Source organism: Meriones unguiculatus, chromosome 16, assembly GCF_030254825.1.
Source record: "Meriones unguiculatus strain TT.TT164.6M chromosome 16, Bangor_MerUng_6.1, whole genome shotgun sequence".
Taxonomy (NCBI): domain Eukaryota; kingdom Metazoa; phylum Chordata; class Mammalia; order Rodentia; family Muridae; genus Meriones; species Meriones unguiculatus.
The window spans coordinates 32,464,485-32,485,106 of record NC_083363.1 but is presented as its reverse complement, the minus strand read 5'-3'; the positions used below and the strand labels follow the sequence as shown (position 1 = coordinate 32,485,106).

Here is a 20,622-nt window from a genome sequence, read left to right as displayed (position 1 = left end):
TAACCACAAAGCTAAACTTATTATGGAACACTTACCAAAAATTAAAGGCATAAAACCGTTGACTTTTGACAAACAAAGATTCGATTTTAAGAAAAATTTAAAGGATGTTATGTTGTATTCAGGAAGCTTTTAACTACTAGGCAGTTGATTGCCTAATATTTTTAGTGCACTGATTTGGGAATATGAAGCATAAAGTGCTGGGTGGGGATGGAAAACAGTCTAATGGCCCTGGTCCCTGTCACCACCATTTCCACTTGCCAGCTCCCCTGCCAGGCCCTGCCCATGCTGGCTGTGATTGTTTGGGCTTTGTTGATTACACACATACCGTTGTCATCCCGTCTGAATTTTATAACCACTGTTGGATGGCAAACAGGCTGGTGCAAACATCTAACCTTACTGTGGTCACATGGCTCGGGCTAGTGAGGAGCATGAGAACCGTGCCATTGAGCCGAGAGCGGTGGCTTGTACAAACAGTCCTAGCTACTGGCGAGCCCGAGGCTAGAAAATCACTTGAGCCTTGGATCTGAAGCCAGTGAAGGCAACACATACCAGCTTAGAAGAAAAACAATAGCCCTGCCTTCTAAACACACCAGATGCTTGTATTCTTTTATGGTGTGATATATAAAACAAATATAGGTCATGAATGTCATGCTGGGGGAGAGGGGGAGAGGCTGAGATGACTCAGTTGACAAAGTACTCACAGCACAAGAGGACCTGAGTTCAGTTCCCACAAATGACACAGAAACCGTGTGGTTATGATTCTAGCACTGGTAAGGGCACACACAGACAGATTCCTGGGGCTAACTTGTCAGCCAGCTTAGGGTCTTAGAGCAAGCCCCAGGCCAATGAGAGTCCTTGTCTCAAAACAAACAGGAACCAAAATGCCAGCCAAGAAGATGGCTCCTGTGGAACACCTGGAGTTGGCCTCTGGCCTCTGTAGTTACACAGATTGATATACACATGGACATGTACTTACACACAAACATACATGCAAAAGCCCTAGTAAAGATTTGATCATTAGGTGAGTAAGAGTTTGAAGTCCTTGATACATTTACAGAAGGCCTGCCCCTCAAGACAATTCGGCCTGAACTGATTTCACCAAAGCCCTTTTGTGTGTAATTTCTTCAAAGATGAGCTCTGAGTGCAGGATTTTCGGGTTTCGTCAGTGTCCTAAACAACCTTTCAGGAAGGCTGTCAACACCATCAACATTGGGTGTGATGAGGCCTTGCGCCTGCCCTCTGTGGCGTGGCATGTGTGCTTCCGCAGCTGTGTGATCTGCTGAGGAAACTTGCACCTGTGCTCCCCAAGGCCCACACCTGGCTTCTGGGAGGCTACACAAGGAGACCTTGGTTCTGGCTGGGACAAGAGGGAAGCAGGTGAGGCTGCTACTAAGTAGACCCATGATTGTCCCAGTGATGTGGCCGTTGTGCTGACTCCAGCCTGTCTTCCCCTCTGTTACAGCCTTTCTCAATTGTTTACATCTAGAGAAATATTACTCGCCTCTATCCATCCATGTATGTTGCTAATACAAGAATAACCACACTCTAACAGATACCTTTTTTTTAACATAGCGATATATCATATACGCATTTCCCTATCAGCATCTGACAGATATACCTTCATCTTTTTACTCTTCATGGGCCCCATTACCACGATGTCCAAGATTAACTCTTTGGTTCCAGGTTCTTGCAGTTCTTGCTGTGAGAACAACATTGTTGGAAATACCTTTGTCCATAAAGCCTCCTTTCAATCATTAATTTTTTGCACTATTTCTTATTAAAAAAAAAGATTTAAACCTTTATAAAAATGAAGAAAGCATGGTGTGTGTGAAGGAGGGGAGGCTATCTCCAGGTTCAACGGGCTTATCTGAGCTTGTGGATTTTCAAATAGCTCTAAGATACCCATCCTTTATTTGTGTGTGCATTTTCCAAGGTAGGAATGGTTTTGTTTTTTCTTTTTCTTTTTTTTTTTTTTTTTTTACATCATCATGGTCTGCTGCCTGTACCAGTGTACCAGTACCAGCCACTGCTCATATTCTGAATTGTTGACTCCAGTTTGAAATTGGGGTCTTGTTAAGTTGGTAGAGTATGAGGGGACACCACTGATTGTTTTGGGCTGCTCAAGTCCCAAGTGTGTCCTGACAGATTAGGACTCAAGAGACTAAGCCGCAGGAGGTCTGTTGCTGTAGAAGGAATGCATCAGGGCTGTAAAACCTGTCAGTGGGCTCATGCTGCTGAAAGCACTGTGCCTCACAGATGCTATGCAGTGGGAGCAGGAACCTGAGACACCCAGGATGTCCTGAGAAGGAATTTGGAAAGCCAAAGGCAGTATCTTATGGGGGTAGCCTCGCCAGGTCCCACGTAGATGCCTCTGCACTCTCCAGTGGGAGGCTGGCATTGAGGATGGTTCCGTGCTGCCTGCTACTGGGATGACTTGGTGGCCGGCCATCTTGGTGCCACTGTGTGGCTCTGACTCATCTGCTCATTCCGTGTGTCCAGCCGGAGGAGTGCTACAAGGGATGGAGAGATGCTCTAGGGGATCAAGTCAGTTTACCCTCTTGAGAGGGTCACTCCATCAGCTGGCACAAGCCTGTCTGCTTTCCCAGCAGAGCAGTATATACATGAAACCAGAGAATCTGTTACTCCACTGCCAACAAAAATACAAAATGACCAGGGATACACTTGATAAATATATAATACTCATGTGACAAAAATCTAATATGCTCCAGAGGAAATAAAATAAAACCGAAATAAATCAAAGCGCTGCTGGGCTGTTTGTGAATAGGAAGCAGCAGCATGGTGAAAAATGCCCACTCTCTCTCAGCTGAGCTGTAGTTTGAATATGATTCAATAAAATGTCAACAGTTTTAAGGGGACAAGGGGGAATTTAATTAGCTAATTTTAAAAAACATGAATTTGAAAAAAAATTGAGTAAGGTTTAGAAAATAAATAGGGAGCCAGAAAATTCAGGGAATAGACCCAAAACATACTTATGAAACTGACATGGCAAAAGATAGAGCAACACAAATGTTTTATTAGTCACAAACAGATATATTCATTAATGACAAAAGCCACCTCTCAAATCAATGAGGAAAATTAAATAAACTTCAGGGGGATTGAATTCACAGTGTATGCTTTGCAAGGTAAATCTGAAATGTATTTAGGACTTACATGCAAAACCATGACATACTATAAAGCATTAACAGAAAAGTTGTTGTGTGTTTCAGGGTCTTTCTGCTACAATAACATAAGAAACCTCTTCATGAAAACTCGGCTTTTGTGAAGTGCAAAAGGCAACAAATGAGTTGACGAAAGACACTTGCAACTTGTATCATCAATAACTACATTCCATAGTGTATATTAGTTCCTGTGGACCAGGAGGAAAATTGATCAGTAATCTAATAAAAACTGGGCAGAGTACCCACAGCTCATATGCACGATTTAAATATGAAATGTTTAATAAGAGAAACTACAAATTACATAGGAACTGTAGATTGCCTTCACACAGGGAGGGTCCTCCTTTCCCTTAATTTTGAGATTATGCGGGGGCCCGGGAGAAGAAATGTTTCCATAGAGAAGTAAATCTGTACTCCTTTATGAAAGAAGCCTCGCAGCATCTGAACATGTTATAGGCACTTTCATGCCTTTCTTTTTTATTTTGAGGTATGGTTTCACTATGTACCCCATACTGCCTTAAATTCACAAACCCCATGCCTCAGCTTCCAGAGTGCAGAGATTACAGGCATGCACCTTGAAGACGAGCTTTAAACACATGTTTTCTAAATGTGTTGTATGTACACACATGCAAAATCATATAGGATTGATATTTTCATTAAAGCCATATAAAAATAAACATATTTTTAATAGTCAGTGATGTAACACATAAGTAGATCTGCAAGAAATAAACCAGGAAGTGCTCTGTGCATCCAGGAGGCTGAGGCAGAAGGATCACTGAGTGTTTGAGGCAGAGGCCTTGCATGTAGACCTTCCACTGCATACAAATTTTGGACCTTGTCTTCCCTGCTCGTATTAATAAACAGGGGCTGGAGAGGAGGCTCAGTGATTTTGAGGGCTTTCTGCCTGTACGTCTGTTATTGGTGCCTTTAGATGAGGTGAGAGAAAACAGCTGCTTATAAGGTCTGTGGCGGGCTTGTCTGGGAAGATGTGACCCAGAAGGCCCTCACCTGGACGAAGGAAGAAGGATATAGTTTGGAGGGCCATGGTGACAGGTCTCTGATTAGTCTCTTTCCTCCCCATTCCTAGCGGAGCTGCCGAGGTCCTCAGCTGTGAGGTTAGCCTCTCTGCGGGACCTGCCTGCCCAGCTCCTGGAGCTGTACCAGCAAGGCTTCTCGCTGGCCGTCCTGCACCCATTTGTGCAGCCAACACACCGGCAAGAGAAGACACTCCTCGAGCACATCTTCAGGGCCATCCTGGTCAAGAAAACCAACAGGTAAGGACTGTTAGCATCATGTCCTTAGCATCACATCTTATGGAGACTAAGACATCGGCATGTAGAAGCGGGAGGGAGGATGGGATGGATTTGTATGCTCATGGGCCTTTTTCTAATTTATGGGTGAGATTCAGCTAGAACAATGTCTCCTTTGCAGAAGCATGCTTCCAGAATCAGGCAGCAAGTAGAAATATAATAAAACCATTAATCTGAAAAGTCATGGTTGGAAACACATTTTATTAAAGGCTTTATACATGCTCAGTGTTTCCTTCCAAAGTTTAGAAATACTTCAAAAGTCTGAGTCCACCAGAAGGTTTGTCTCTTGCCACCTTCTCACCCCCGCCTCCCGTCTCTCACCTTCCATCTTCTACCCACACCCAATATGGGTATTGTGCTGGTTTTGATTTTAATTTGTAAGATGGTTTGAGGATGTTTTTCAGTCTGGATTGTCCAACTGAGTGTTATTTTGATAGTTTGAATTATGCCACAGTAGGAGAAGAGGTGGGCTTGGGTCTTGTTTTGTTTTGATTTTCAAAAAGAGCAATATTCATTTTACATGTTTAAAAAACAATGGTGAAAGCAGACAGTTCCGTAGGTAGAGCTGCATTTGCAATAAGAAAATTTGGAGCTCAGTGCGGTGGTGGACACTTGAGGTCTTGTAAGGCGGAAACAGAAAGATCAGGAATTCAGGGTCTAGCCTCAGCTACACAGTGAGTGCAGGGCTAGTCAATGTTCCACGAGACTCCAGCTTAGTGAGTATTTAAGTAAATAAATTGAAGTTTGAGAAAGGAAATTGAATTTGCCCTCTGGCCAACTGTCTTGGAAGGGATGGGTAACAATACTTGCCTTTTAAAGGAAAGGGCAGCAAGTCATGTTCGTCTTTGTAGAAGTCTTTGCAGTACACATGGCATTGACCTAGTATATTCACAAGGGACTCCTGGGGCACGAGGTGACATGCCAAGATAGACTTTATTTCACAACGGCTTATCAGGCTCTGCTCCCTGAGGTGATGCATGTTTTTGTGACAGTCATTGTGTTGTTTGTATAATAACACTTTGCAGAGTCTGCTTTTTACGCTTACTGGCTTCTTTTTGTCCATCGGCTGTGGGTCAATATCTGATTTAATCACATGAGGAAATTATTCTGGGGTCCATGGTAGTCTTAATTCACACAGACACACAGGTATACATATAATGACAAGAGCTTATGTTAACTGAGCATGCATTGGGTGTCACATGTGGCAACTATAATTTTATCTGCATCGTTGGCTCATGAAATGGGAATCCTGACTTGACCCTAATTTTGCAGGGTAAAGACCCAAACACTATGCAGCATGACCAAATTTCAAATTGAGAGTCTGTATTATGCTACCAGCAACTGCCTGGAGAGAAACTCTTCTCACAGAGCAGCCTCAAATGCATTTTACAGGGAGCCTTGAAAGGCAAAGAAAGCAAAAAAAACCTACATCCTGGTTGGCAGTTGCAGGGGGAAGTAAGCAAGCAAGCAGTTTAACAGAAGCAAAAAACATGCAGTTAGCTGGGGCATTTCAAACCCCCCAGTTTCTAGAATAAGATTGGTTACTTTCATAGCAGGGTTAGAAAGAGGAGGGCTCAGTTTCAGTTAAATCAAAGATGGTTCCAGCAGAAACAAGATGGAGGAAACTTTGCCCTGTTACACTAAGAAATCAACTCCCATGCCTATATTATTACCTCTAGATGATCTTAGAGGAGGGAAATGCTTTTTATCACCCACCATCCTCCCTTTCAGAGAAAACAATTTTGAAAGGAAATAAAACAAAACAGCCTCACTATATGGTACATGTGTTGCACAAGGCACAGTCCAAGGTTCCTGTGAAGCTGTTTATTAGTTGTCTTGGTGTGTAGAGACCAGCCCCCTGGCATAAGATGGCAGGGGTGTCTTCTGTAAAAGGTGATGCTAACACAGAACCTGGATGAAGAACATGTATTACAAATGCACTGACACAAATATGAAGATATATCTCTTCTTCCCCCTGCACCTGCTCAAACTAATTTCTTTGTGGATCTCCTGGGGATGCCATTAAAGAGCATTGTGCTTCCGCGGGTTGGCAGTGAGGCCCGAGATGCTGCATCTCCAATGTGGTCCCCAGTGATACTGACGCCATGCTGCCCCATGGATCACCCTTTGGGTAGTAAGGGTAGAGAGGACCTGACTTTTTCTTATCTATCACCCACAGAGTTAGGGTTTACTGCTCTTCTCTCTGGGACAGCTTTAGGCATAGAGCAAAGTAAAGAAGGGCCCAAGGCTCCTGGTTGGAGGCTGCATGTGGTCCCTGGAAGTGATATAGTGTCAGGAAGCATGAGTGTAATTTTCTGAGCCTCCCATTGTATAATTGGCACAGTGAGAGGTTTATAACAGATTGTTTGCAAGGCATGTTCAGTCACATGATCAGATGATCTGGGTGTGGATGCCACTGTTTAAGAATAAAAACCCCAACCCCATTTTGTCCTGTACGAACCAGCCAGGAGAGCTGGGGGTTTAGACAGGGAAGAAGAAAATAAAGTTCTTAAGATCAAGACAGTGGTGTGTGGAAGGATTTTCTAGGGGAGAGGATGGTAGCCTCTTTGGATAGGACGGTTGGTTCCCTGCCCCAGGACGCCCACGGCACTGTCTCATTGGCTCTAATGCACTCCATCTCCTGGTACAGAGAAACAACCCTGTTCACTCTCTGAAGAGTCTTTGGAACTGATTTTCAAAGAAAGCTGCAAAAATCTGATGATGTACCAGGTGAAATAAAGGAAACATGGCCAGTGGATCGTCCAGTTTCCATCCTGAATGGTGTAGGGCAGGAGGAGGCAGTCTGTTGAAGCAGGGCCACTATAAAGGTGTTTCCTCTCCCCCTCCCTGGCCAATTCAATAACCGTGTTTCACCCCCAGAAACCCCCCATCACCACCATACAACTGCAAGCAGCCAAACAAAAAAGTCCTCAAAGCTCTGTTCTGCAGATAGTTGAAGAAATAAAAACAGACGGAAGCTTACATGATTAATTTTTAACATGAACAGATAAAGCAACACTTTTAGCAAAGACTGCCAACGTCTGACAGCCGTAAATACTGTTAAGTAAAATTACTTAGCTCTGGAAAAGGGAGTGAGTGCCTAGTTAATATTTCCCAAGTAGGGCACGCTGAAGAATCTTTAGCAAAACTGTCTATCTGCTTCTGTTTGTACAAATGAAGTGTACTGGCAAGAACCACCACAGAATGGCCATTTAAGCTTGGTAAAACTGAAGAATTTCAGAGGCGAACACAAAGGTTTTGGCAAATAACTGGACTTTGAGATATGCAGAGATATCAAGAAAAAAAAGAGCAGCTTGATTCAAGCTTATATCCATCCACTCACTCACCCATCCATCTGCAAATACCTACCAAGGTTATGAGGATATCATAAGTGTTAGGTTTTTTCCCCTAGACTGTCATGATAAACAGATACCACAAATACAGCAAGTCACATTTTTTTCTTTCCCAGTTCATATAACAGCTATCTATACACCATACTGTATTCTTACTAAGGATATAGCAGCATGTTTTTTTTTTTTTGTTTGTTTGTTTTTTAATGCACACACCTCAATTTAAAAAGTAGTTTATTGCTAAAAGATGCTAATGCTTATCTAAACTGTTAGGAAAATAACGTCAGTAGATGGGCTCAGCACGGTTGCCACAAACCTCTGGGTTTGCAAAACAGGTTACCTGCAAAGCATGATAAAATGAGGGGTCCCGGGGTCCCCTCATTTTAAAAACATTTTTTCCAGGAGCTGTACCAGGAGGGAAGGTAGAGGGCTCAGTTGGACATAGCACTTGCTTCCCAGGGACCAACAGTCTGGTTAAGAAAATTCTCATGACAGGTTTGTCATATCACCCTCCTACTGAAAGAGAAACCACATTTTAACCTGGGCCTTATTTCCTTAGATATTATTAATTGTCTGTTATTTTGTATGCACGTCAGTGTATATGCACACATGGGGGTCAGAAGGCAGTTTGTGGGTCCCAGGGCTCAATCTCAGGTTACCAGGTTTAGCTGCCTTTGCCTGCTCGCCCCTCTGGCTGGACCCTCAGCCTCACTTGGAATACTGAGCCTGAGTTGGGGAGAATGTATTTAAGTCTCATAAGGAAATGTGCTATAGTGTTCTTTGGGTAATTGGAGAACATCTTGATAAACTAAAATCATTACTAAGTCCTCCCAAAGGCAGTACTCAGCAAGGTGACAATGCCCCTGAACCCTACCATTTCATAGAGTTCACTTAAATCTACAAAAACAATGTCAGATCTTTTCTTTTGAAAATCATGTTAACTGCCATTCCATTTCAAGATGGTGGGTCAAACTGCATATCTTTTCAATTGATCTTGAGCTGAGTGTTTTGAATTCAGTCAAAGTTAGTTACCTGGAAAAGTGACTCCAGCATGAATAAGCTGAACATGTAATCTTGAATCTGTGGAAACACTTTTTGCCTCCCTTCCTTGGTTCTTTCTTAAGACCACTTAGTGTTTTTTTTTTCTTTTTTGACATACAATATAGTTATATTGTGTCTGAATTCTAAGTGTGCACAAGTTACCCTTATTTTTTTTCCTTAGAATGAATGGCCAAAAATCTTAAAACCTCAAAGCTTAGAGAAGTCAGTTATTAAAATGTCAGGCCTGGTGTTTTATGGGTGTGGATTTAATTCTAGGTGGTTTTAAATGGAGAAATGTCCTAAGATGTCCTAGCTCCTAGGTGCTGTATTGTTGTTTGAGGCAGAGCTAGATTTGAGTAATTTCATTGTATTGATAGGGTTTTCATTCCCATTGGGGGCAGAAGGTACTTGGATCCAGGTTTCCCAGCGTCATGCCTAGCCTGGCACAGGGCCTGGGCATCTGGTAGGTAGGTGCCTTTTGGCCTAGGGAATGACACTCACAGAATTGCTAAAGCTGAATCAGACAACCCAAATGTATCTAACCAAAATTGCCCTTGGCAATCTTTTTAAGCTTCTGTGAAATGCAACACTGCTAATACTGCAATACTTGGCCAGTATGCTCTCCTTTGGGACTAGATTGGACTACCATTTCCCTGCAGTGAAGCCCTTGGGCAACCTAAGCTGGTTTGGTTTTACAGAGCAATCGTCTCCAGGATGGTGCAATGCTTGTCAGTAGAACTAAGACTGGGAACTAGGAACTCCCTTTTTTTTTTTTTTTTTTTTTTGAGGCCATTCTGTGGCCCATCTGCCTGTTGACTAAGATAATTGACATTGTTTTATGTAATAAATATCCTTAAAACTTGAATTTCTAACATAAATATATGCTGTATAATTTTACTGCATAAAGATGACTCTAAAGAAATTCCCCCTAGGTCTTCAGAAACTTACCTTCCACAGCCTGTAAACGGCACGTACAATTGTGATGATGTCAAACTAGTACTTAAATCTTGGTTTGCATCTTTAGCAGGAGCTTGTTGTCCGGGAACTTTTGAAATGGAGGCCCAAAGCTCGTGGTTAGCCCTGTATTTGGAGAGATGGGTAGATCTGAACAGGGTAGGGGTGTAGAGGGTAGGGTTTTCCAGGTAAAAAACAGCCTAAAGCCTGAGAAAGCAGAGTGTGGACCATGGAGAAGAGGTGGGAGAGGCCAGAGGCCCAGAGCTGTAACAAGGCTGACAGGATCCTGCTCTATCTGCTGGTCCAGCCATGGCTGCCATGCCCTCACTCTCCAGATTACTTCAACAATCCTTTGGAAAAAGTGTAGTAGGTTGTTGAGATCTATAGCACGTGATTTCATTCTAAATCAACCATATGATGGAATCTGAGACATTTTCCCTCTCAGACCACATCAGTAAGCTGTCTTCCCAAGTACTTAGGAGCAAAACAGATTCCTGAATGAGTCAATCCCAGCCACCCAGTGTAAAGTGGTGCTGAGAAAGGCCATTCTTTTGGCTTTTTGTTGCTCAGTTTCTAGGAGAAAATCTTAGTAAGTACTCAGCCCTTAGTCCTCATTTCCCCTCTTGGGGCAGAATCTAAAGTTCTGGAGCCCTTCCTTCCATCTAAGACAAGGCTTGCCAATATAGGATCTTACAGGGGCCAGCTCCTCTGATCACTGATTCTATTGGAATTGGAGACCTGGTGCCTTGATCTGTGCTCATTACCATCTCTTGTACACTTTTTTTTTTTAAGTTTAGAATTTTTATGTTAATACCTTTCTTTTTCAAACACTGCCTTTAACACATCTTCTGGCTGCCATCTTGGGTCCACAGAGGTAACTGTGGATGTTGCTCATGTACCTTGTGGTGGTTTGAATAGGAATGGCCCCCATAGATTCATGTGTTTAATGCTTGGCCTAAAGGGAGTGACACTTTCATGAGGTGTGGCCTTGTAGTATGTGTGGCCTTGTTGGAGGAAGTATGTCACTGTGGGGGAGGGCTTTGAGGTCTAATATGCTCAAGCTACACCAAGAGTGGCACACAGTCTCCTTCTGCTGCGTATGGGTCAAGATGTAGAACTCTCAGCTCCTTTCCCAGAACCACGTCTGTCTGTGTGCTGCTGTGTTTTTCACCATGATGATAATGGACTGAAAATGTAAGCCAGTCACAGGTAAAAGCTTTTCTTTATGAGAGTTGCCATGGCCATGGCGTCTCTTCACAGCAATAGAAACCCTAACTAGGAAATATTCTATGAGGGCCTGTTCTCTGTTTTTGACACAGTAGACTTTGGATTTTTCAGATTTTCTGAGGTTGTGCTTTACCTGTTGGATGCCTCCATTCCTCCGTGCCGAATCTTCCCCATCTTTGGAGTCTCGTCACTTCTTGGAGTGCTAGCAGCATTTCCCAGTAGTTTTCGCTAACTAGAGTCAGGGTTAGAGAGGTGGCCCAGGGGTTAAGAGCACTTGCCATTCTTCCAGAGGACCCTTGCTAGGTTCCAGCACACGTGTTGAATCATCTTCAGCCACGTCTTACTCCAGTTCCAGGGCATCTAGCTCCCTCTTCTGACTTGTACCTCTACACATGTATCCACATACATTTACATATACACTTAAATAAAAATTTAAAATAAATCTTTTTGTTGTTGTTGCTTAAAGAACAACAGGGGCTAGAGTGATGGCTTAGCGGTTAAAAACCCTTGCATGCATACATATATGTATATATGTGTGTGTATGTATATATATATGCAAGAAAAACATTCAAATACATAAAGTAAAAATGGTAATGATTAATTTAAAGAAGATCCAAGTATTTTATTTTATTTTTTCTTTATTACTACTATTATTGTTGCTGTCTAAAATTTATTACTCTGTATCCCTGCTGTAGGCCCCTCCTTCATCTCCTCCCAGTCTCACCCTTTCCCCCTCCCTCTTCTCTCCCTATGTCTCTTCCCTAGTCCACTGATAGGGGAGTATTCCTCCCTTGCTATATGACCCTAAACTATCAGGTCTCATCAGGACTGTCTGGATCCTCTTTCTTTGTGGCCTATTAAGGCCACTTCACCAGGGGGAGGTGAGGAAAGAGCAGGCAACTAAGTTCATGCCAATGACTGCCCCTGCTCCCTTACTAGGGAACCCCCATGGAGACTGAGCTACCCATGGGCTACATCTGAGCAGAGGGTCTAGGTCTTCTCTGTGCACAGTCCTTGGTTGATTCATCAGTCTGTGCATGCACCCCTGGGCCCAGAGTTTTTGACTGTTGGTCTCCTTGTGGAGCTCCTATCCCCTCCAGGTCTTTCTGTTTTCCCCTTCTTCCATAAGAATCTTATGGAAGATTCAAATAAAGCTATGCCTTGGAATTTAGCTAGTTATTCAGTAGAGAATCATAAATTCATTACAACTGGCTCTGTATTTTGGTTTATTCATTTACCAGTAATGAGAGAACATCTTGCTAATATAGTCACATAGTGTGGACTGAAAATAATGGAACCCATACACACACACACACACACACACACACACACACATTTTTCGTAAGCAAGGATAACAGTGATTTGCAGCAAGAGTGTTTATATGTTTTTTTTCACTCTTTTAAAGAAACATCTAAAGGATGCCCTTCAAGGGAAGGGAATTCTTTGTAGACCTTAAGTGGGGCATGAATGCATTACGTTGCCTTTTTTTATGGCCCACAAGATAACAGGAACATTTTCTTTGGCATTTGAAAAGGGCAAAATTGGAAAAGTGCAGAATTATATTGGAACTAAAAGGAAAATTCTTTTTAAAATTATAGTTGCAAGTGTCCCCTTTAAGTGGACTCAGATCTCTTCATCCCTAATTTTTACCAATTACTTTAACTCTTAGGGAGAATTATAGGGCTTCTAGAAGGAGGCTTCATAATTAAGGGAAATACACAGACGGTGAAAGCATCTACCAAAGTGTGCCCTAGAAAATGTTCACACTTGAGGCTGGGGATCAGCCTGGAGCTCGCTGATTGTTGGAATCACACATGAGGAAGAAAGAGTAGCAGTGGGCCTGACAGTGATTGACATGTGTTGCTGTGAGAGAGAGGGAGCCACAGCAGCAGGCTTGTTTCCGGAGAGCAGAGAAACCCAGGAAGGTAGACCAGAAGCTCGAGTCTTCAGTCTGAGCGGAGAATAGATAAGCAAGTGTTTGGTCAGTGTGAAGTTCATTATTGTGCGTTCAGAAATAGAAAGAGTGCCCACTGGTTCCTCTAGCTTCCCAGGGCGTGTGTCACGCCTGATTAACTCTCTGTTGCCCCTTCACAACCTCCAGGAGCTTTTCAATGTCACCCGGCCTACTCTAATTTATTCTTCTTATTCCCGGGCTCCCTCAGGAGCAACACCCTTTCTGGTGTGTTGAAGTCACAGGATTCCTTGTTAATTATTGTGTTTGCACTTTCCCTAATATACCAGCATCAAGCCATGTTCTCCGGGGGAAAGAGGTTTTTTTCCCAATCCACACCCCTAAACGTCTTGCCTCACTTTTTCATTCTTCTCTGAAGTGTCGGCCTTTGTCCAATTGGAGAAAATAGAAGAGACAAGAGCTCTTATTTGTGCGGAGGCACGTTGCCCTTGGTCTCTGAGCTGCCTCTGATTGCTGTGTCTTTTCCAATATTTTTTTAAAATTTTTGTCAAATGAACGTTCAAGTGGTTTGCGGCCTTGCCCGGCAAGCATTCCAGGATGGCAGAAACAGAAAGCAGGTGGCCCCCACACCCCGCCTACGCACTGCCTTTCTTCGAGTTTCCTGTTGATGTTAAAGTACATATGAATACCACAGTGCCCTCAAGTATCTGTGTTTGTTTTTAAATAAAATAAGGCCCCTTTCTCCTACACAGGCATGCACTCTTCAAACAATGGATTCTCTACGAGGGAGATTTCTCCTGTGGCATTGTAGGGACCAGGGGGACACTAAGAGACAATTTTTAAGACCGTCTGACACAGAACTCCAACTCGAAATTTAGTTGTAAATAATTTTATTAAAGTGTTTTGGATTTATTTATATGTCTTACCTGTACTAAATTTAAGAATTCAGGTGTTCTTACTTTGAACCTTTCTGCCATACTTTTTCCCCCTGAATTTTTCCTGAATTCCCCCTGAATTTTTCCTCCTCTTGATAACGTGACGGACATTATCAATAGTAGGATCTGGAAGACACTAGTACTAATTAAATTTTACATTTTCAATAAGCATATAATAAGAAGCAGATGAGAAATAATGTTCAGATGCAAATGAGGACATTATTAGTGATTTCCATGTTCTGTGGATCTTGATGAATATCTGTCTAATCTGTGCAAGTATTTTCTGTAATACGTTAAGTGGTTGAAAGATAGAACCATTTTTGCATAGACATAAATGCTATAAATATGATCTAGTGATGTTCATCGTTTCATTTGCTTCCTATTCATCCACCATGAGCTGGAACTTAACATGGCTACAAAGACTTTAAAATCCAAATTAGAAACTCGTATTCATACAGCACCTGCTTCTGAAGGTGAGAGTCCTTCGCTACATTCCTGTATGTGTTAAGTATCATAATTAATTCTCCATATGTCCTCATGATGGTGGCTTTTGTTGTACTATTGGTTGAAGGCACTGTCGTGTGTTAAGCTGAGGTTTCGTATCTGCGTCATTCATAGCAAGAATGACTACTATTTCCCCTTAACACCAACTTCCCACTTAATACTCCAGAAAAGGGAAGCGGGACTGTTAATGACTTTTCAGTCCTGAAGTGGCATGGGTGGCGGTCATGCAGGGAGAGTACCTAAGGTTCCCAATGTATACATACAGCACCGTTGGCCTCAGGTCCCAGAGCTTGTGGAAGTGTCCTCAGAAAATCTGAGGAGGCCTCCCAGGTTTCTAATATTTGTTTGTCTGTGTGGAGGAGCGATGTGGAAGGGCACACTCATCCCCAGACTGCTGTGCACACAGAACTACTGACAAAGACTGTCTGGAGTTTCTTGACAGGGTCTGGCCACTTCTGCAGGAGACAGTCTTGGGGCCACGAGCACATTCTTTTCTCTCCACTCTCTCTAAGTGAAAATGTGCTGGTGGGGTGCCTTCTGCGTCTTGTGGTAGCTTGTTTTTATTTTTTTATTTTTATTTTTTCGTGAGAGAGAAGGAGGTGAAATCGTCTCTACAGAGGGAAGTCTGTAGAGTACCTGTGTCTCTGGCATGTTCATTCTTAAATCCACATTGCTTCAGACCCTGGCATTGCTGTGCCCACTAACCTATGTCTTAGTAGGAAGGAAAAACCTGTTCTAAAGAACATGGACATGTCTGTATGTGCTTCTTGGCGTGGCTTAACCATCTTTGGCAATAATCACAATAGGAGCTTACTTACTGTGGAGTTCTCACACACTGCATCGCTACACGCATCGTCTTTATTCTTGAAGCCGAGATGAAGAACGCGAACCTCAGGATAGTAATTTGCCCACCTTTTCATGAGCGGAGGAACAAAGATTCTCACTGACTCTACTTTTAAAACTGTTGCTCTTTTAGCCACTGGGGTTTAAGTGTTAGGGTAGAGTTTCTCTTTTTTTTGAGACAGGGTTTCTCTGTATAGCCTTGGCTGTCCTGGACTCACTTTGTAGATCAGGCTGGCCTTGAACTCACAGAGATCTGCCTGCCTCTGCCTCCCTGAGTGCTGGGATTACAGGCGTGCCCCACTGTGCCCCGATTAGGGCAGCATTTTTAGAAACTTGATGCTTGACATTTTGGGTCAGGTCATTGAGTGGCACTGTCCTGTGCCTCACTGGGCATTCTTGGGACCTACATGCTAGTGGTAACTCTTTCTCCCTTATACTTGTAGCAGTCACAAATGCCTTGGGACACAGCCAAACACCTGCCGAGGAACAAAACTGATTCCAATTGAGGATGGCTGACTTAGAGTTAATGTGCAAGGCAGGCCTCTGCCTTTCCTCTTTTCTAGAAAGCCAACTTTCCCAAAAACATCTACTGTAATAACCTAATTTTGCTACTGAATGAAGTGGCATGTTTATTATGATTAGACTTTCCATATATGCCTCAGTTTGTTCCTCATTTTTAAAAGATTTATGTTTGATTGTATGTATGTGTATGTGTCTATGTATGCATAAGCTATGTGTATACAGGCACCGCCTGTGGAGGCCAGAAAAGGGCATCAGACCCCTGGAGCTGAAGTTACAGGTGGGGTGAGTGCCAGCATGGGCGGGTGCTAGGAGCTGAACTTACATCCTCTGAAAGAGCAGCAAGTGCTCGGAACCCTGAGTCATAGCTCTAGCCCTGTGATTTCTTACTGTTTCTTTGCTTTATTTATTGGATTTTACATTATCTTTTTTCCTATCTGGGGATCAGACCCAAGGCCTCATACTTGCTAAATATATGCTCTACTGCTGATGTATATTGCCTTCTCCATATCATATAAATGCTTACAATAAATTTGTAGCATGTATATGGTAGTAAAAGAACTAGTCTTCAGGACCATGGTCACTTTAGTACATTTATTTATTTTTTTTGTCTGAAGCCTAGAGTAATTTTCTGAAGTTCACAGTAAAACCTGCTGAAAATGTAATTACATTAACATACTAATTTGAGAGTAGTTTTCACCTTATATTTTCAAGAGCACAGGGTTCAATATGATTGTTAGAAGTAACTTGCTTAGAGCTTCGAAGTCATTTGGAGAGGCGTGTGTACTGTGCTAGGTCAGCAATAGCAATGTGTGGAAGAGACACAGCCAGCAGTGAGGGAGAGCAGAGACGACCTGTTAACAGTTGTCTTTAGTAAGAATTTAGGAGATAAATGAAGTCAGTAATCGCTGATGTTGAGTAATGTTTAGGTTGATGCTGTCTTGGCTTAGTTGCTTGTCAGACGCTTCCTGCTCATCCCGTATGGAGCAGGAAGGGTCTCTGAAAATGGCTAAGTTCAGAGGAACACTTTCATCTAAGATCTCAGAAGAGTCCATTTGTGACTTACTTATATTTTAACTAAAATAGTCTTTTATGGTAAGGTGTGAGAGGAAAGACAAATATCTCATTTTCTCTTTTAAAAAAGATTTACTATGAAAATTCATAATTAATAGCAAGTTTAATTGTGTTTTTATGTATGTAGGTATGTTTGTGCATGGGTGCATAGCGTTAGGTACCCATATGGGATAGAGGTGTTAGAGTCCCTGGAGCTGGAGTTACAGGCAGTTGTGATGGATACTGGCAAACTAACTTGGATCCTCTGCAAGTGCAATACACACTCTAAACCACTGAGCTGTCTATCCAGCTCCATCATGTTTTTGTTTAGGTGCAGAATGTATGTTTAAGTATATATATTTAAAATATATATTTCTATGTGTGTTGGATATATATCTATATATTTATATACTTATACATATACATATACATATATACATATACATATATGTGTGTGTGTGTGTGTGTGTGTGTGTGTGTGTGGCATTAAAGGGAGAAAGGGACTAGCAGGAAGGGAGGAAAGGGAAAGCAGATGAGGGAGGGAAGGAGTGGGGGGTAAGTATGGATAAAATACCATGATACCTGTGTATAAAAATGTCAGATAACTCATTGAACATACACACGGCTTTAGGAATCCTGTGAAGTATTTGCAGGTTGAGAAAAACAGCAGTGTTCTAGTCCCCAATCCCCAGACTCAAATAGAAATGACTGCCTCTGCTCTTAATGTTTACAAGAAATTTTTGGGCCCAGAGTGAGATTAAAGTACCAGATCCGCTGAGATCTAATTTGAAGAAACTTAGAATTACCAAAAAGACTTTCTGAACCATACCTAGCCTTCCATTTTATTTAACAAGGAGCCTCATTTCAGGTGGACATTTCTGGCTTGGGGTGGCAGCTCTTAACAACACAGCCCTCCCGAGGCCATTCATGGAGAGTGCTTATTCCACTTTTTCTCATCCTCTTGGTGTTCTAACGGCTAGTCTGTATGCTTTATGGCATATGTGACACATTAGTGTAACCATACAAGCTTTTCCTTAAAGGGAGGTGTGCGTAAAATAACGTAGAGACAGTGAAGCTGAAGGAAGCCTCTGGGTCAAACCCATGGTTCCTGAGGAAGAGGTTTACTGTGCAAAGTGTGGTCTGTGGACCAGCAGCGTCAGCATCTCCAGGGAGCTCCTGAGACATTCCGGGCTCTCAGGCCCCACTCTGATGTGGAATCACAGTCTGCATTTTAGTAGATTCCAGATGAGCTTGTGGGTACATGCAAGTGTAAGGACAGAGCTCGGCTGGACCTCCCTAGCACAAACACATTTGCATCAATGTTGGTTATGCTTCATTTCTCAAAACAACTTATCTTTATTTTACGTGTCTGAGTGTCTTGTCTACATACAGATTTGCGTACTGCATGTATGCTTGGGGCCTGTGGAGGCTACAAGAGGTTGCTGGGTCCCCTGGAACTGGAGTTACCAGAGGCTGTGAGTTACCATGTGGATGCTGGGAACTCGGAACCCAGGTGCTATGCAAGAGCAGCAATTGCTCTTCATCCCAGAGCCATCTCTCCTGTCCTGGAGGCGATGGACTTTAAAATCAGAGCTCCATTCTCTGAATTGCACTGTCCACATTTCTGTAGTGACCTCACGGGAAGCTGTGGATGCAGAGCATTGTGACCCCCTACCTCATCTCAGGCAGGTGCAGGGTGTAGGAAGGAGAAACTAGAAAAGGAGAAATAGCAGCAGACTTGAATGTAGAACCTATTATTATGTGCAGACCAAGACTTCCTGTCACTCAGCTGGCTGTGGCCCATAAAACTCTTGAGGACCACTCATGGGTAGCTATCCTTGCTTTTTCTGTGTACACAGGTGGGTTTTCTTTCTGAACCGGCAAATGTCAGGTAGATTTGACTTTACTCGGTGTTCTTTTACTGATAAGATGCCGTTAATTACACGTTATTACAAATATGAGTTCTTTCTGTTTTATTTGTGTGTCATTTGTGAGAGTCTACAGGAGTCCAAGAGAGCAGGGTTCTTTCTGTGGCTGTTCCCCTTCTTCCTATAGCCCAGAGGACCAAGATAAAGGATCTTCGTGTATGCCATGGCCTTCCAAGACAAACAGCAAAGGCCTTGAACCAGCTGTTAGGTAGTTTTTCTAGCAGAGAGCCAGCCCCGACTGTAAACTCTGAGACAGGATGTGGCAAGATTTTCTCTGAAGTAAGTGATGGTGTCCTGTATTATGTTCCCCTGTAACAGGAACCCACTTGGCAGCATACAGGTCCTTGAGAGTGTGTGGTGACAGCACCACCAATTCTAGAATGTTCTATAGCTACCTAACCCTTTTTTGACAGAAATCTGTTAGTGACAGAGGTGGGAGAAATCAGAAGAAGCGATGGCCTGACGAGCTCATCCTCCTTCCATCTTCCTCCTGAGCTCCCCTGATGCTCTGTAGTTGCCTTCAGTAAAGATCACCGAGATTTCTCTTTTTGCCATTTTTTTTTTTCCATCTCAAGCATTTTTATACCTTCAGTGTTAGGGGGAACTTTGAAATCCATCAGTCTCATGTCACTGCTGTAGCTTTTTTCATTTTACAAAGATAGATTCTACAAATGATAGAAAATCCCCTCCCTGATTGAATAATCGGAAACATCTTAGGATTGTGTGGTTTATTCTCCTCCCACAACCCACCGAAGACAGGGTCGAGAGGCACCTAAAATCTCTCTTCTCACTAACCACTCTCTCCTTGAAAATCTTCCCAGTCTTTCTACATCACACCTGTGCCACTGGCGTAATCTTCTGATGCCATCTTGAACTTCTGTCAGGATGAAGGCAGGTTCCTCTCTTCCTTGCTCCATTGCTTTAGCCACAAAAGAAACAGTCTTCCCTTTGGTTCATTCTAACAGTGAGTGGGGCGTGAGTCTGCTGGGTGTTCTGCTTATTGATCCAGCTGAGTAACAAGCACCTTCATGTTTGTGGAACTTTGTCAAACTGACCTGTATTGCCGTCATGTTCCCATCTGCTTGTTTTCCAGCCAGAACTTCTTTGTCTCCCATTGTCTATGGCCCTGTGACTAATTTCCAAACAGCCTCAAAGACTCTGCTCATCTGCTTCTTGATTCAAGAAATACTTCCTGATCATAGATAGTAGAAACAAGTCTCACGCTCCTCTGTTCAAACGTAATATTTTTCATAAATGTGTGTGCCTGTGTGTACTCATGCGCCTGCCTCATGCCTGTGTGCTGTGAACTTGAGTGCTGCAGAGGCCTGCAGAGGCCAGAGGTGTCGGATCCCTTGGAGCTGGAGTTACTGGCAGTTGTGAGCTGCCTGGTGTGGGTGCTGGGAACCAAACCCAGGTCTTCTGCAGGAGCCGAGAACGCTCGCTCTTAACTGCTGAGCCATCTCTCCACACCCTACTCTAGTGACTTGGTGCCACCAACCACATGTGGCTTGCTCTCTATTGCTTACCCAACCTGCTTCTTATACAACCCATGTGCCCAGGGGTGGCATTGCCCACAGTGGGCTGGGCCCGCCCACATCAGTCACTAATCAAGAAAATGCCCTGCAGAGCTACCTACAGGCCAATCTGATGGAGGCATTTTTTTCAGTTGAGGTTCCCTCCTTTCAGATGATCATAGCTTGTGTCAAGGTGACAAAAGGCCAGCCAGCATACAGACTATCACTAGCTCATGCTCATTTCTTTCTCTACTGTTCCTTTAAAACAAAAATAGCTATTCTGTTCATTCTAATTTAACCGGGTGTTGTTTTGGGAGGAGGAAAAACAAAAAAACAAAAAAGGACTGGCTGGGATG

The 20,622-nt window shown here is 43.0% G+C and overlaps 1 protein-coding gene across 2 annotated transcripts in view; it reads left to right on the top strand.

Moving 5' to 3' along the window:
* The window catches only part of Rftn1 (raftlin, lipid raft linker 1), a 201,743-nt gene that overhangs the window by 76,327 nt on the left and 104,794 nt on the right, over window positions 1-20,622 (top strand). For both annotated transcript variants that reach the window (XM_021636247.2, XM_021636246.2), the window contains exon 3: window positions 4,264-4,450. In XM_021636247.2, the coding sequence (XP_021491922.1) occupies window positions 4,264-4,450 (187 nt within the window). The remainder of the gene's footprint in view (window positions 1-4,263; window positions 4,451-20,622) is intronic.